At 39.4% G+C, this 13,220-nt stretch overlaps 1 protein-coding gene across 2 annotated transcripts in view; it reads right to left on the reverse strand.

The window, feature by feature from the left end:
* The window catches only part of MDN1 (midasin AAA ATPase 1), a 93,536-nt gene that overhangs the window by 9,529 nt on the left and 70,787 nt on the right, over positions 1–13,220 (reverse strand). For both annotated transcript variants that reach the window (XM_048937782.1, XM_048937781.1), the window contains exons 78-93: positions 12,389–12,504; positions 10,831–11,316; positions 10,130–10,356; positions 9,633–9,776; positions 9,258–9,430; positions 8,710–8,871; positions 8,446–8,583; positions 7,362–7,503; positions 6,284–6,456; positions 5,912–6,055; positions 4,202–4,337; positions 3,254–3,582; positions 2,849–3,010; positions 2,394–2,495; positions 1,987–2,188; positions 1,194–1,361 (exon numbers count right to left, since the gene is read on the reverse strand). In XM_048937782.1, coding sequence (XP_048793739.1) covers positions 1,194–1,361; positions 1,987–2,188; positions 2,394–2,495; positions 2,849–3,010; positions 3,254–3,582; positions 4,202–4,337; positions 5,912–6,055; positions 6,284–6,456; positions 7,362–7,503; positions 8,446–8,583; positions 8,710–8,871; positions 9,258–9,430; positions 9,633–9,776; positions 10,130–10,356; positions 10,831–11,316; positions 12,389–12,504 — 3,004 coding nt within the window. The remainder of the gene's footprint in view (positions 1–1,193; positions 1,362–1,986; positions 2,189–2,393; positions 2,496–2,848; positions 3,011–3,253; positions 3,583–4,201; positions 4,338–5,911; positions 6,056–6,283; positions 6,457–7,361; positions 7,504–8,445; positions 8,584–8,709; positions 8,872–9,257; positions 9,431–9,632; positions 9,777–10,129; positions 10,357–10,830; positions 11,317–12,388; positions 12,505–13,220) is intronic.

Consider the following 13,220-nt stretch of genomic DNA (forward strand, 5'->3'; position numbering starts at 1 on the left):
CCATACCATGGCATGGCTAGGCTTGCTAGTGAGGAGAGTATCACAAAATCATAAAATGGCTTGGGTTGGAAGGGACCTCAAGGATCACGAGTCTCCAACCCCACTGCCACATGCAGGGCCACCAACCTCCCCATTTAATACCAGACCAGGCTGCGCAGGGCCCCATCCAATCTGGCCTTCAACTCCTCCAGGGATGGGCATCCACAACTTCTCTGTGCAGCCTTTTGCAGCACCTCATCACTCTCTCCATGAAGAACTTCCCCGATATCCAAACTAAATCTTCCCTCCCTCAACTCAAAACCATTTCCCCTTGTTCTACTATTATCTACCCTTGTAAAGAGTTGATTCCCCTCCTGTTTGTAGGCTCCCTTTAGGTACTGAAAGGCTGCAATGAGGTCACCCTGCAGCCTTCTTTTCACCAGGCTGAAGAAGCCCAGCTCCCTCTCAGCCTGTCTTTGTAGGGGAGGTGCTCCAGTCCTCCAATAAACTTTGGGACCCTCCTCTGGACCCTCTCCAACAGAGTGAATACCTGAAGAGAGTGGAGGACAGCGGGTGAATCCAGGCTGGCAAAACCAATTTTCTCTATCCAGCTTTTGCATAGTTTGATAAAGAAAATAAAGAACCCAGAACATTCAAAGTTCCAGGCTACAGTGACTTCTGCCTAAAACTAAATACTGATAGGCAATTCAGTTTTGTTTTACTTCATTTGCACTTATGAAAGAAAGTAGTGACACAAGAACAACTTCAGTGCCATGTCACCTGACTTGGCTCAGACCAGCTCAGCTCCTCAACTTCCTGAAGATTTGTCAGAACTTACCTAAAAAAAGTTGAGCTCTGTGGTGCTGTGGCTGATGACACAGGACTACTCTTATGTACTAAATAAGAGAACTGCCACTGTGTCTAACATACTGAAAAAATGCTTCCTTTTCACTTCTTCATAGAAGTACATGAAGATCAAAGATCATTAGCTTGAAGGAAAGAATAATGCGCTCTGTCACTTCACCAACTTAGGAAGAGGCTATCACCAGTTACCTGGCCAGAGTAAGAATACTGCAGCAGAAACATCAATTACAATCAGATGTTTTCGTCTTAAAGACGACAGATGAATCCACTACGCATGAAAATAAATACCTATGTGCATGTTTAAGCATGCGTGTCAGCTTGCACTGAGAATGGTTTTTAAGTTAATGTACCAGAACTCTTCGTGGCAGTAGACTTTGTTTCTGGCTTCAGCTCCTCTATGTCCACTGCTTGGAGATCCTCGTTCTGCATTTCTGTTTCCATAGCTGTATCTTCAGGATCTCCCTCTTCATTTTCTTCGAGAGGCATAATAGGTTTCTCCTGCTCCTTGCTAGCTACGTCTGTACAAAGGCAACATGAATCATTAAGGAGACAAGAATGAAAAAGTATAGTTACAAAAAACCTACCTTCTGAGGCCACTACATATAATCTTTACTGATCTTCAAAAGAAATCATCTGGGCTTCTCTCTGAAACATTTGTTTTTATCTTTCACTGTTCTGTTCCACGTTGTGTCAAACAGCTATTCCTCTGAAAATCTGAAGACTAAACTTGAGTCATTACTTTGATAGAAAGCAATTTATTTAATTAAATTTAGTTTAGAGGAATATTTTCAAAGAATCATCAGTTTGATACAGAATAAGGAACCTGTTGCTTTACACTGTATTTCGCAAGCATGGTAGCAATAAGGACTTCAAAACAGAAAGAATTTTAAATAGGTTTAGAACATTGAAATCCCACTTTTATGAGGAAGTTCAATATTTTCAAATACATTATCATTAGCCTGAATCTGATTACCAGAGAACAACATTTATCATAGTGAAACAGTGTTGTCTTGCAAAGAGAGGATATTAAACATAACTGGAGGGAGGAGGGGTGAAGTACTGCAATAAAACTACAGTAAATAGGAGCTTTGGGATTTGAATCTGGAATGACAACTCTTTCCACACAGAAATACCAGCACATACCATAGGTCTGTGCATCGTAGCATTCAGAACTTTGTTTGATGTGTTCAAACGCATCAGCCTCCTCCACCTTTTGTTTAGACTGAGCTGTATTCTGCTTTGCTTCGCTGCTGGATTCGATGGTTCTCAGTCGCTTGTGGACGCGCTCGTTGTGATCTCCCATTGAGCGCTCATTGTCTGCCTGACCAGGTTTCCTCTTGAAACTCTGGAAGAGAAAAATTACTACCATGAACTTCGTGTGATGTGCAGCCAAATACAGATTAGAACATGACTTCTAACCAAGAGAAACTTTATAATAACCAGCAAACAGGTAGGGCTAAGTCATTCAAATTAGGTACAAAGCTTAAAAAAAAAACAAAACAAGAAATCAAGAAAAAGAAGATTTAAAAGGATCAAAGAATGAGATTAACCTGTGTATTCTTCATGCTTTGCTTTTCAGAAGCCATTCGGGCCATGCGTGTGGATTCATGGCCTTCTGATTGATTTGCGCTTGCAGCTCCACTTCCATATTCCTGAGAAACCAAAAAAATTGCAACTGTAACTCAGAAGGTTGCAGACAAACATCAGAAATCAAACTGAAACATTGTGCTGCCTTCTGGCATGAATGAAAAATGGCTCACAACTGCAAACTTTATTCTTGTGTAGGGCACAGAGACAGTTCCACAGACCAAGAATTAGCCTAAACTGTGAACACACACTTCGTTGCCAGGAAGGCACCTTCATATATTTTTTTTTCCAGTTAACTTGTATGTTCTGAAAATTGAGTCCTGGACACAATTCTTAAAATATTGCAGCAGTTTTCTGATTACAGCTTAAAAACATACAAGTCCAGCGTTTCTAGCTCATACAATTCCATGTAGCTTACCTCTTTGGACTGGTCTCTTTCTGAAGCCTCTCCAGCTAGCTCTACAGCACTGTCACTCTGCAGGTTTTCTTGCCCAGTCTGCCCTTGTGTTTCATGCTCCATTCTCTCCTCAGACTCAGGGACCTGCTCATCCATCTCTGCGTTATCTTTATCCTCCTCTTGCTGAAATGAGATCAGTTTTATTTGAACGTTCTACAAAGCATGGGGAAGCAGAAAGCCAAAGTGGTAACAGGAACGCGGGTAAGAGAAATACACCAGTTTAGTAGCAAGGAGATCTCTCATCTTCCTAATGAGTTTTACTAACATCCACTGCAATATCAATTTTGTCACGAAATAACACAGAACACTGTCAGTCTCATATAGGGAAAAAAAAAAATACACAAGCTTTTATTTATGACTCTGTACCTGAGGTTGAAGGCCTTGGTCGGCAGCAGGGATTCCCTTCTCTTTCTCCTCTTCAGCAGATTCATTTTTTTCCTCATTAGGTGGTTGTGATTCTTCCTCTTCTGCCTCCTCAGTGTTCCCAGTATTTTCTTCTTCTTGATCATCAGTATCTTTTTCCCCTTCATCTTCCTTTTCCTCTTTTTCTTCAGCAATGCCTTCTTCAGCAGGTTCTGCATCTTGATCGCCTCCTTCTGCCTCACTACTATTCTCTTCATTCTGACCTTCCGTATTCTCTGCCTCATTTAAATCAGCAGGTTTGTCATCTATTTCAAAAGCATTCTCTTCTTCTTCTGAATTAAAAAAAAAAATCAGAAAGGTACACAAAACTTTCAGTAAAGTACAGAAACAGGGAATATTACCCATATGATCAGAACAAACCTAAGCAGGCTATCAAAAAATGGTAATAAAGAAAATGATGACATTTCCGTACGTAGAATCTCAAGTTCTCTACAGCACATAGTTTCTTTAAGTGTTGCAATTAGTAGCTAACAATACAAAACAATGCATTCCCATTAACCAAGTTTAATATAATATTCTTGATGGTCAGTTGCCTTTCAGTGCAAATGCTTTCAGGTACCAGAAAAAAAATCTGAAAATACAAAAGTAACTGAAGAATGAAACAGGGAGCTTCTAGAATGAGGATTTAACAATTAGATCACAGGAAAAAGACTTTTCCACAGTGTGCATTAAAGGTAAGCAAAGAAAAACGCTGCAATGTTATGTTTTGATCTGCATTTGGTATTTTGGTTAATTTTAATATGCAGAAATGAAATTCTAACTTTTTGTTATACAGAATTCTACCACCACCACCCTTCTACTCAATAGAAAAACAAAGCTTGCTGTCTGACTCTCCCCTCACTATTTCCACTCAGTTTTCAGCTGGGAACCTTCAGAAATTTTCAGCTATACCTTCACCCTCTTTCTCTTCATCACTCTTCTCATCATTCTCCAGGTTCAAGTTATCAGGAAGGTCTAAAGGTTCAACTTCAGGCTGCTTTTCCTGCTGGCCATGATAAGGATCTACTTCGTTTTCATCATACTCTCTCTGCAAGAAAAAGGTGGGGAAAAAGAGACAGACTATATAGTAAGTGATGGAAGAGGCAAAGATGAGAAATAAGGTATAACTCAATTCTCTAGGACAGAAATATTGAACACAGTATTACATTCTGATCAATTAAAAATTAATTTCTAATGATACACAGTCACATGTAAAATAGCAGGAAAGATTATTTTTTTGCAACTGCATCTACTGTACTGGGTTTACATTGTACAGTTTTGGCATCATGGAGGCTGCATGGGTGACCCCTGTGAGCAGAGCCCCATGTCAAAGCAGAGCTCCAGCTGCTCCAAAAGGGACCCACAGCTGCCAGAGCTGAGCCATGAGTGATGCTGGGTGTGCTCTGGGAGAGCAGATTTCAGAAATGAAAAACTACATAACAGCAGCTGGGAGAGGGGAGAAATGGGAGAGAAGCAGCACTGCAGGCACCGAGGTCAGTGCAGGAGGAGTTCCAGGCACACAGCAGCAGCTCACTGCAGCCCTGGAGAGGCCCACAGAGGAGCAGGCCATCCCCTTGCAGCCCATTGGAATTACACAGAGTACATCTCCCTGCACAGCCACAGAGGAGCCCAAAGTGCAGCAGTGGATGTGGCTCAAAGGGCGTACAACCCATGGACAGCCCCCACAGGAGCAGCCCTGGGACACAACTGCAGACTGGGGCAGCAGTGCTGGAAGAGTGCTTGAAGGCTGGGCCCAATGGTACAGAGCTTTGCTGGAGCAGTGCTGGGAGAGCTGCAGCCTGTGGGAATCCCATGTGGGATCAGTTGGGTAAGAACTACATTGTGGGAGGGGCAGCAGGGCAGAGAGTGATCATGGAGAAGTGACAGAGACAAAGAATCATGAGCTGACCACAGCCCCCATTCCCATATGCCCCTCAGAGGGAGGAGGTAGGAGAGGGTGGGTAAGAGGACAGTGTTTTTAGTTTGTTTTTAGTTCTCACTGCTCTAGTCTGTTAATAACAGGCCATAAATTACATTAATTTCCCTGCAATTACTCTGTTTTGCCTGTGATGGTAACTGGTGAGCTCCATATCCTTATCTCAATCCTTGAGGCTTTTTCCACTGTGTTTTGTCACCTTATCCCTTTGAGGAGGGGGAATGAGAGATGCAGTGGATTTCAGCTGCTCACCAAGGTGTAACTACCATCATCTATATACCAAGGTATTTCTCTGAAACAGCATACTTGGTGCTCATAATACTATTTTCCTGAAAGACAGAATCTAAATGCTTGCAGATGGTAAATGCACTCTTGCGTGCTATATAGAATCTTCAGGGATACCATAGGCAGAATTTTGGGATGAGTCCACTGAATGCTTCTGTTGCTACTCACAACAGATCAAGGACTTTCTAGCTTTCTCCATCAAAATGGCAATTCAGTGTAAAGCCTGTTTTTTGGAAGCCATTACACATTCAGGTTAGTGCAACTAAAATCATTCTTGGGCTACACCTCAGAAAATACACAAATAACGATACAATGTGGTCAATTATTGACTCTGAAATGAACTACTCAGAAACAACACGGTTTAGCAACAATATACTTCCTGTAGTCCACATAATTTTTACCTCATCTATTTGCTCATGGATTTTCTCTTTGTTTTCATCGTCTTCTGTTTGATTCTCTGTTTCTTCATCCTTGGGAGGCTCTTTTTTATTATCTTTGTTTCCTGTACCCAAATTGTCATCTTTTGCAACAAGCTCTGAATCTTCCTATTAAACAAAAAATCAAAAGAAACCTCAATTATGCTACCTGCTTCCCAACATCTGAATAAACAAGACATCAATTCCTAAAAAAAAGACAACACTCAATAATTTAGGACATACTCAAATGATCCCTTTCCAAGACCAAAGAGCCCACTATGTAAGGGAATTCATTGTCTAGGTCATAAGAGAATTTAATTCCCTTGATACTCTTTTTCCTATCACTTTTTTCCTTACCTCATCCATCCCTGGCCCAGTTTCTTCTGCTTTACTACTGGCATCTTCATCATCATCATCATCATCTTCATCCCCCCAAAGCCTCTCATCCAGTTTATCATCAGCTTCAGCATTATCGAGATCTCCCATCTGCTTATCCAGCTCTTCCTCTTCATCGGATTTTTCATCATTTTCTGTGTATAGTTCAGGATATGTCTCAGTACAGAGAAGATAAAGCAAACAAACAAGCAGTCACATTTCACACCTGAAATTCATCACCCTACGGATTTAATGGAGCAATGCAGAACAAGACATGCATGCACTGACACCCAGAAGAGCAGGGATGTAACGAGATACTTCAGCGTGCTCTCTTGGACAGACAGACAGACACAGCATTCTTCTAACAAGTGGCAAATGCTAAAAATGTGGATTATTTTAATTCTCCAATCCTTACCCTCTCCCACTTCCTTTTTCCAAATGTTTTGGCATTATAGGGTGAGGAATGGTCCATTTCACTTCACTAGTTTCAGAATGTCCTTTCTTGTGCTGCAGAGCTTATTCTTGGCACTTCTCAGATTTTTTGAGCAGATTAACACTACTCTAATTTGTCAGTCATGTTAGTAGCAGATGTTCAAGGTGTTACCCTCTGAAGTGCAAGAAGTGCTACCTTTTGGACTACTAGCAAATTGAAAAAGTAACATTTGGTAAAAGTGAATTATCGCCACTGCTTAAAAGTTAGCCATAACTTAAAATGTGACCAGGGAAGCTAACTACTGTCACCTTTTCTTTTGCAAGTGTTCTGCTGATCTTCAACAGATCCATAAAGTAAGTGACTAATTTTAACACTTGTCCAAGGGTCATCTTACAACAGGAAAAAGGAAACAGCTTCCTCTGATCCAAAACCTCCACAGAAGAGTTGAAGACTATCTTCAACTTCCTAGTGTTCAGATTAAGATTTCTTAATTTTCACATACAAATGGCACCACTCTTTTTTGGCTGAATGCTGACTTTTCAGCAGATGCATCAATACATGAAAGTATCAACCACTGGACTGATCTATTATAATTCTTATAAGTTTGCCTTAGTGAAAGGATCAAACCTTTTTTCTCCTGTTCTCCATCATGCATTTTTCCTTCAAAGTCTTCTGACATTTCAATTGCATTGTCTTCTCCTTCAATATCTGGCTTAGAATCTTGATCCTCTTTTTCCTTCTCCTCACCCTTCTTAAAACTGTCTTCTATCTGAATTATTGGTAAAGACAAAAGTTACAATGAACCTAGCGTATATATTTAAGCTTACATGAAGTACTGCAACAGTAACATAGAAAGACAGAAGCTAACCTAGTTGGGAGACTGAAAGCAACTTACTTCACAGATATACTTTTTTTTAACCTGAAACATCTGATGCGTTTCATTTTTTTCCACAACATGGTTCTCTAGCTTTGATGGTCTTTGTGCACTCATAAAGCTGGGTTAAAGGAAAAATTATCGTATCTATTCAAGAGAAGGAACTGTCCTGTTAGTAGGTAGCCTAACTATAACCTCACATAAGGTTATCCATACTATCCTCTGGTCATTTTCAAGTTAGGTCCTCATTTCTTGAATGCAATTACTGATATTAAATATAAATTGTAACTGATGCAAACTGAAGTTAGCCAGTACAGACCAGCTCAGAGCCAACTGGAACAACTATCTATTAGTGTTCTCCATTCAACATGACTTCCCAGAAAGCCATCAGAGGAATTTTTCCATGTCTCTCCCTAGTGCTTCTCAGACTGAAGGTCCAGGCAAACTCACGTTAACTACACTATACAACTTCTGATGTGAGCTGTCTCTCCACCCAAACACATCAAGCTAAAGCCTGGCATTTTCTATTACTCTGCATATTCCTCCCTAAAACCATTCAAACCCCCTACATAATATGTTCAGTAATATGGCTGAACTGACCTTCAACACTGACACAGAGCCAGCATAAATTACTTTTCGTTCCTTAACATCAGCACAGGTAACGAAATCGCTCAGGAAAGAAATTCTAGTGAAACCAAACTCAACAAAAATAGCTAAAAGCTCTTGCATTTGTATTTACAAGTAAACAGAAGCAGCCTTTCTTCAGCATTTAGTCTCAGTTTTATTTAAACTACTCCCACTTTTCCCTTAACCCCTCTCCCAAAAAACACAACTTGCCTGATCTTCGCTTTCTATTTTGTCGCTCACATCCTTCTTGCCTTCCCCATCTCCAATACCACCTTCCTCATAATCATGAAACTGTGTTGCTCCCTCTCCAGCTTCATCTTCAAGTAATTCTTTTGGCAGACAAAACCCCTATAAAGGCAAACAGAAGACATTCTGTACCAGTAACTACATCTTTACCCAATTCTCACATAGAAACCAAGTGTATATATTAAGAATATGCTTTTCATACATCCACCTTTAGCTCTAACAACTTACCTTTTGGGCAAGCTCTGTGAAAATACTAGTTAGAACAGAAAGCAGTTTTCCAGTACTCCGGTGAGATGACAGTGAAATAGTGAGGTAGAACAGAATAAGGTCTGAAAACTTGCAGAGCATGGGCATTAGACGCACCAGCAAATAGCAGGACTGGTTGAAGAACTGCAGGTAAAAAAAAAAATAAAAAAAAATAAATATCAAAGAACAGCTGTCAAACATGTTAATGTAAATACTGAGATGTACCTATCAGAGGGCTATGACAGACTGGAAACAGATGCTCAAGCCAGAAATATCAGTCGGCAGATTTAAACACCATAAAAATTTCCTAGAGCTTTTTTCACAAAAACTAACATTTTTCCTTTTTATTAAAGGACCATCTGCATTTTACATTACAAAAGAGCATATCTACATTCAGTTATGTTCTTACGCACACTTCTAGTTCTATAGTAATGAACAATAAGAAGTAATTTGTGTTAAACTACCACAGCTGATAATTCCGAATCACTGAGACCCCTGAGCCAAAAAGCTTTCAAGAAGAACAGTTTTACCTTATGTTTATCTGAGGTGCAATTTTCTCCATAAGATTTCAGGCTCTCCATCAGTTCTGAAACCGCTGAAATTACTTTCTGTACATGCAAAGATTCCACATCAGCAGAAATATCTTCATCCAAAAGTTTAGTTAAATGCCCTGCTTTAATCATGTCCAATGAAGCTGTATCATCTTTGGTTGAAACACAGGGGGCAAAAAAAGAGATGGATGTCACAGTTGATATTTTAAAATGTTATACCAAGCAAACAAGAAATGTCCATGCTGCCTGTTCATGGCACAACTAATGAAATGGAAATTTCCTTGGGTACCATTATTTTTAGGGTCAAATAGTTTAACCTCTCTCACTGCCCCTTGACTAAATTAACAATCTCACCTGTTTCCTCTGGAGGTTTTTCTTCCTCTTCACCTTTCTGTTTTCTCTCTACCAAACACTGGATGGCATATAGAACACCATGGATAACAGTTTCCACTTGAGCTGAGAAGCGCTCCACAAATTCTTCATCAGATTCTTTATTTCCTTTTGAATCGTAACACAGACAGTTTAAAATAGAAACACATTGAATTACTGGTTTATAAGTTTTCTTATGCAAGGAATATGATAAGCATTTGCAGCTTGCACTAACAAACCCTTGCTAGTTCTGATTTACAACTATAACACAAGGACTGCTGGCACCAGAAACTAAAGGGAAAAGTATTACTGCACAATGTCAACTCAGACGAAATTTTCCCAGTTTGAATTTCATCAAGTGTTTGTGGATATCCAAATGAACACATGGCAACAGCAATGAATAAGCAATCTTCTGCAATAAAGCCTAGTGAATTCTTTCTATCTTTACCTGAACTACAGAATTGGTAGAGAATTGTCCTTACCACTACAGTTTGATGTGGAAGCAAGAAGCTGCTTTCTCCAAACTGTGAAGTCTGTAGATGTACTATTAATTTCCTCTTGTATATACTTCAGGCTCTTTATTACAGCCATCTGATCTGCAGCTGGCTCCTCTTCCTCATCCAGGTGAAACAGGGACTCTACACCTTCTAACTGAGCTGACACTTCCAGCAGACAACTCATAGCTGATGTGCAAACTTCAAAATCTCTCCTGCAACAAGATAGATTATAATACTGAGAGAAGAAAGAATGTCTCAGATTAAGACTACATCTTTTCTTCTGAGAGATATATATATACACATATAAGGTATATATATATTTCCTTCAATAGGCTGCCTTCAGGCCTCTTTTTAAATAAGTTTCTTCTATTAATTCACATTTGAACTCTACATCATTAACTAACTGAAGAGCAAAGGGGATGAAATCCCAAGGGACCAAAGACAACTGCAGAAGCTGAGAAGGACCCATCTTTTCCTGACTGCTCAGCAGACTGAGAGAAGATTGCATGCAGTTGTTCGAAAAGCCAGACACTGCAGTTTGAAAGAAAAACGAACAGAAACAAGCTTCAAGAACATTTAAACAATACCTTTTAAGATATGCTAAGGCAACCTTCAGGATGACTTTATACATCTAATATGAACATACATTTATGCATAAATTCCATTCGTGCAGATGTAGAACTCACCAGGAATAGAACAAGGTCTCACACGGCTGTTGTCTTATTTTGTCCACTTCTGTTTTCATCGCCTTCACACGTGCCAGCATTGCTGCCAATTGTGCAGACAGCTGCAGCCACAGCTGATCCTTGTTTCGCATCCTGCATCCAGGAGGCAGTTGCTCACTTGTTACTGGAGACAGATATTTAAGTTCTGAGGGAATCTGCTCAGGTATTCCTGGGACAACATTTCCCAGCATTTCTTCAGGTCCTGAGCAGAGAAAAACGCTTCCTTTGACATCTGTCCTTTCACTGTCACTGCACTTCATTAGCTCTTCTGGTGGGCAGCACTGTATAAACCAAGACAGCTCCTCAAGAACCATCACACATTGCATGGAAAGTTGCTGCAGTTTGTCAGTCCAGTGTTTAAAACTATGTTGAGGAGGTAATGCTATGTTATATTCTTTGTCAGCACTCAATCTCGTTTCTATCTCTTGGATGCAACTTAGGAGGTTCCTGGTTAAGAAGAAAGAAAGAAGAAAACTGCATAAACCTCATAGCAACAGTTTTACATGATACCTCCCCCTTTTAAAAGCTCAAGCTTCAGACCAAGTTCATAGAAGTTCTAGGTGATACGAAAGCAGCAAAAGTCAAACTTTATCCAGGAAAAACTAAAAGGATTTCACATACATTTAAAAATTGATTGATCTTTTGCATGTTTAGTCACACCAGAAACAGGCCTTGGTGAGATTTTTCAGATTCAACACCAACCATTTCAATAATCCTTAGACTCCAGTCCTGAGACTCATGTTAGTTTTCCACTGTTATACAATAAAATGAGACTTGTGCATATGGAATTTGTTTTATTATTACTGCTGTTGCTTTATTATTATTTTAGTAATAACATAGTTAATGCAGTTTTTGCACCACTAATCTCCAGTACAGATTTCCTTCCTTGTACAAAGGAAAATCTCTGACATAACTTCAAGTTTAACAGATGTCATTTGTGATGAGCAGAAATACACAGAACAGGGGAGTTTGCAGTGAAATAAAATGGGAGCAATTCCATCAAGCAATAAAGACTTCCTACCCACTTTTACAATGCCAACACATCCTATTATCTCCCAACTTTCAAGAATGTTTCTTCTTGGGCAGTTGAGGTTTCTTCATTTTGGCCCAAAGGACAATCCAGATTGTTTATTTTGAAAATGAATAGAAATCAATTGAATATAGCCAAAATTAACTTAAGCCAATACCAAATGAGAAAGGTCCAATGGGTTTAACAGTGCAATTAATCATAAATAATTACTTTATAGCCTTCATGTCCACCTAACTTGTTTTTTCCATTATTTTGATTCCAACATGCCAGCTGCAACGATGGGATAAACAATATTTATTTCCCCATCCCAAATATACACTTCCTCCCCCTCCCCACATCTGGGCTTAATTGAGAGGTGAAATGGAAAAGCAGGAGGAAAAATTTGTTTTTTACTGCATTATTTTCTGTCTTTCTTGAATGAAATAGCTTGCTGCCAATAACTGTGTAATGAGCACTTAAATAAGGCTGTAATGGTATAATGCAAAATACCTTAGTAAGACCCACTGCTCCATCAAGACAGCAAGAGATTGTCTCTGTCTGACAAGCAACTGTAGGAGGTGTGCAGCAAATCCTTTGCATCTCTCCACACTACCTAGTCCAATATCCTAAAGAAAACAAACACGGAGAAACAGGAGGGAAGGGAGACAACGGTTTAATGAATAAGCAGATTAAGTGACAACAATGTGGGCTGTGCCTCCATTCCATTTCACTAAACAGAGTGAAAGGCTAAGGTCCAAGTGAGCAAGTATTAAAATGCAGACAAAGTCCAGTTATTACTTTCCACTATCTTCAATCTTTTACACCTTTCATATATTCCCCACATAATTCCGATTTTCAAGCACATTCTACAAAAAGCAGTATTACACTGCACTTCCACTGCAGCCATTCCTATCAGGAATTGAGTTCAAAAAGTGACCTAATTAATACATAAATCCCAAGAGGAGAACCCAGAAGCTTAAATTTTTACATCCATAAACACTGCTACAATTAATTTCACCAGATTTACTGACAATTACTTTCATTCTTTTTAATTAAAGGACCCTGAATTCAAGTGTAGAATAAATGTTGATGATAAAAAGCAAAACAAATCCCAGATATGTTTCGTTATTTATTCAACTATCAGTTGTAATATTTGCTATTTCATGCTGTAAGATGAAGTACAGTGAGAGGAAAAGCATCTGGAAGAGATCCCCACTTCCTGGAAAAGTGATACTGACTTGGCAGAACTCATCTGTTCCTTCTATCAATTTTACATCAATTTCTAAGCAAGGCAATGTTTTGTGCTATTCAGTTATTTCCAATGTATAAAATGCAACAGATG

Source organism: Lagopus muta, chromosome 2 (genome assembly GCF_023343835.1).
Source record: "Lagopus muta isolate bLagMut1 chromosome 2, bLagMut1 primary, whole genome shotgun sequence".
Taxonomy (NCBI): Eukaryota; Metazoa; Chordata; class Aves; order Galliformes; family Phasianidae; genus Lagopus; species Lagopus muta.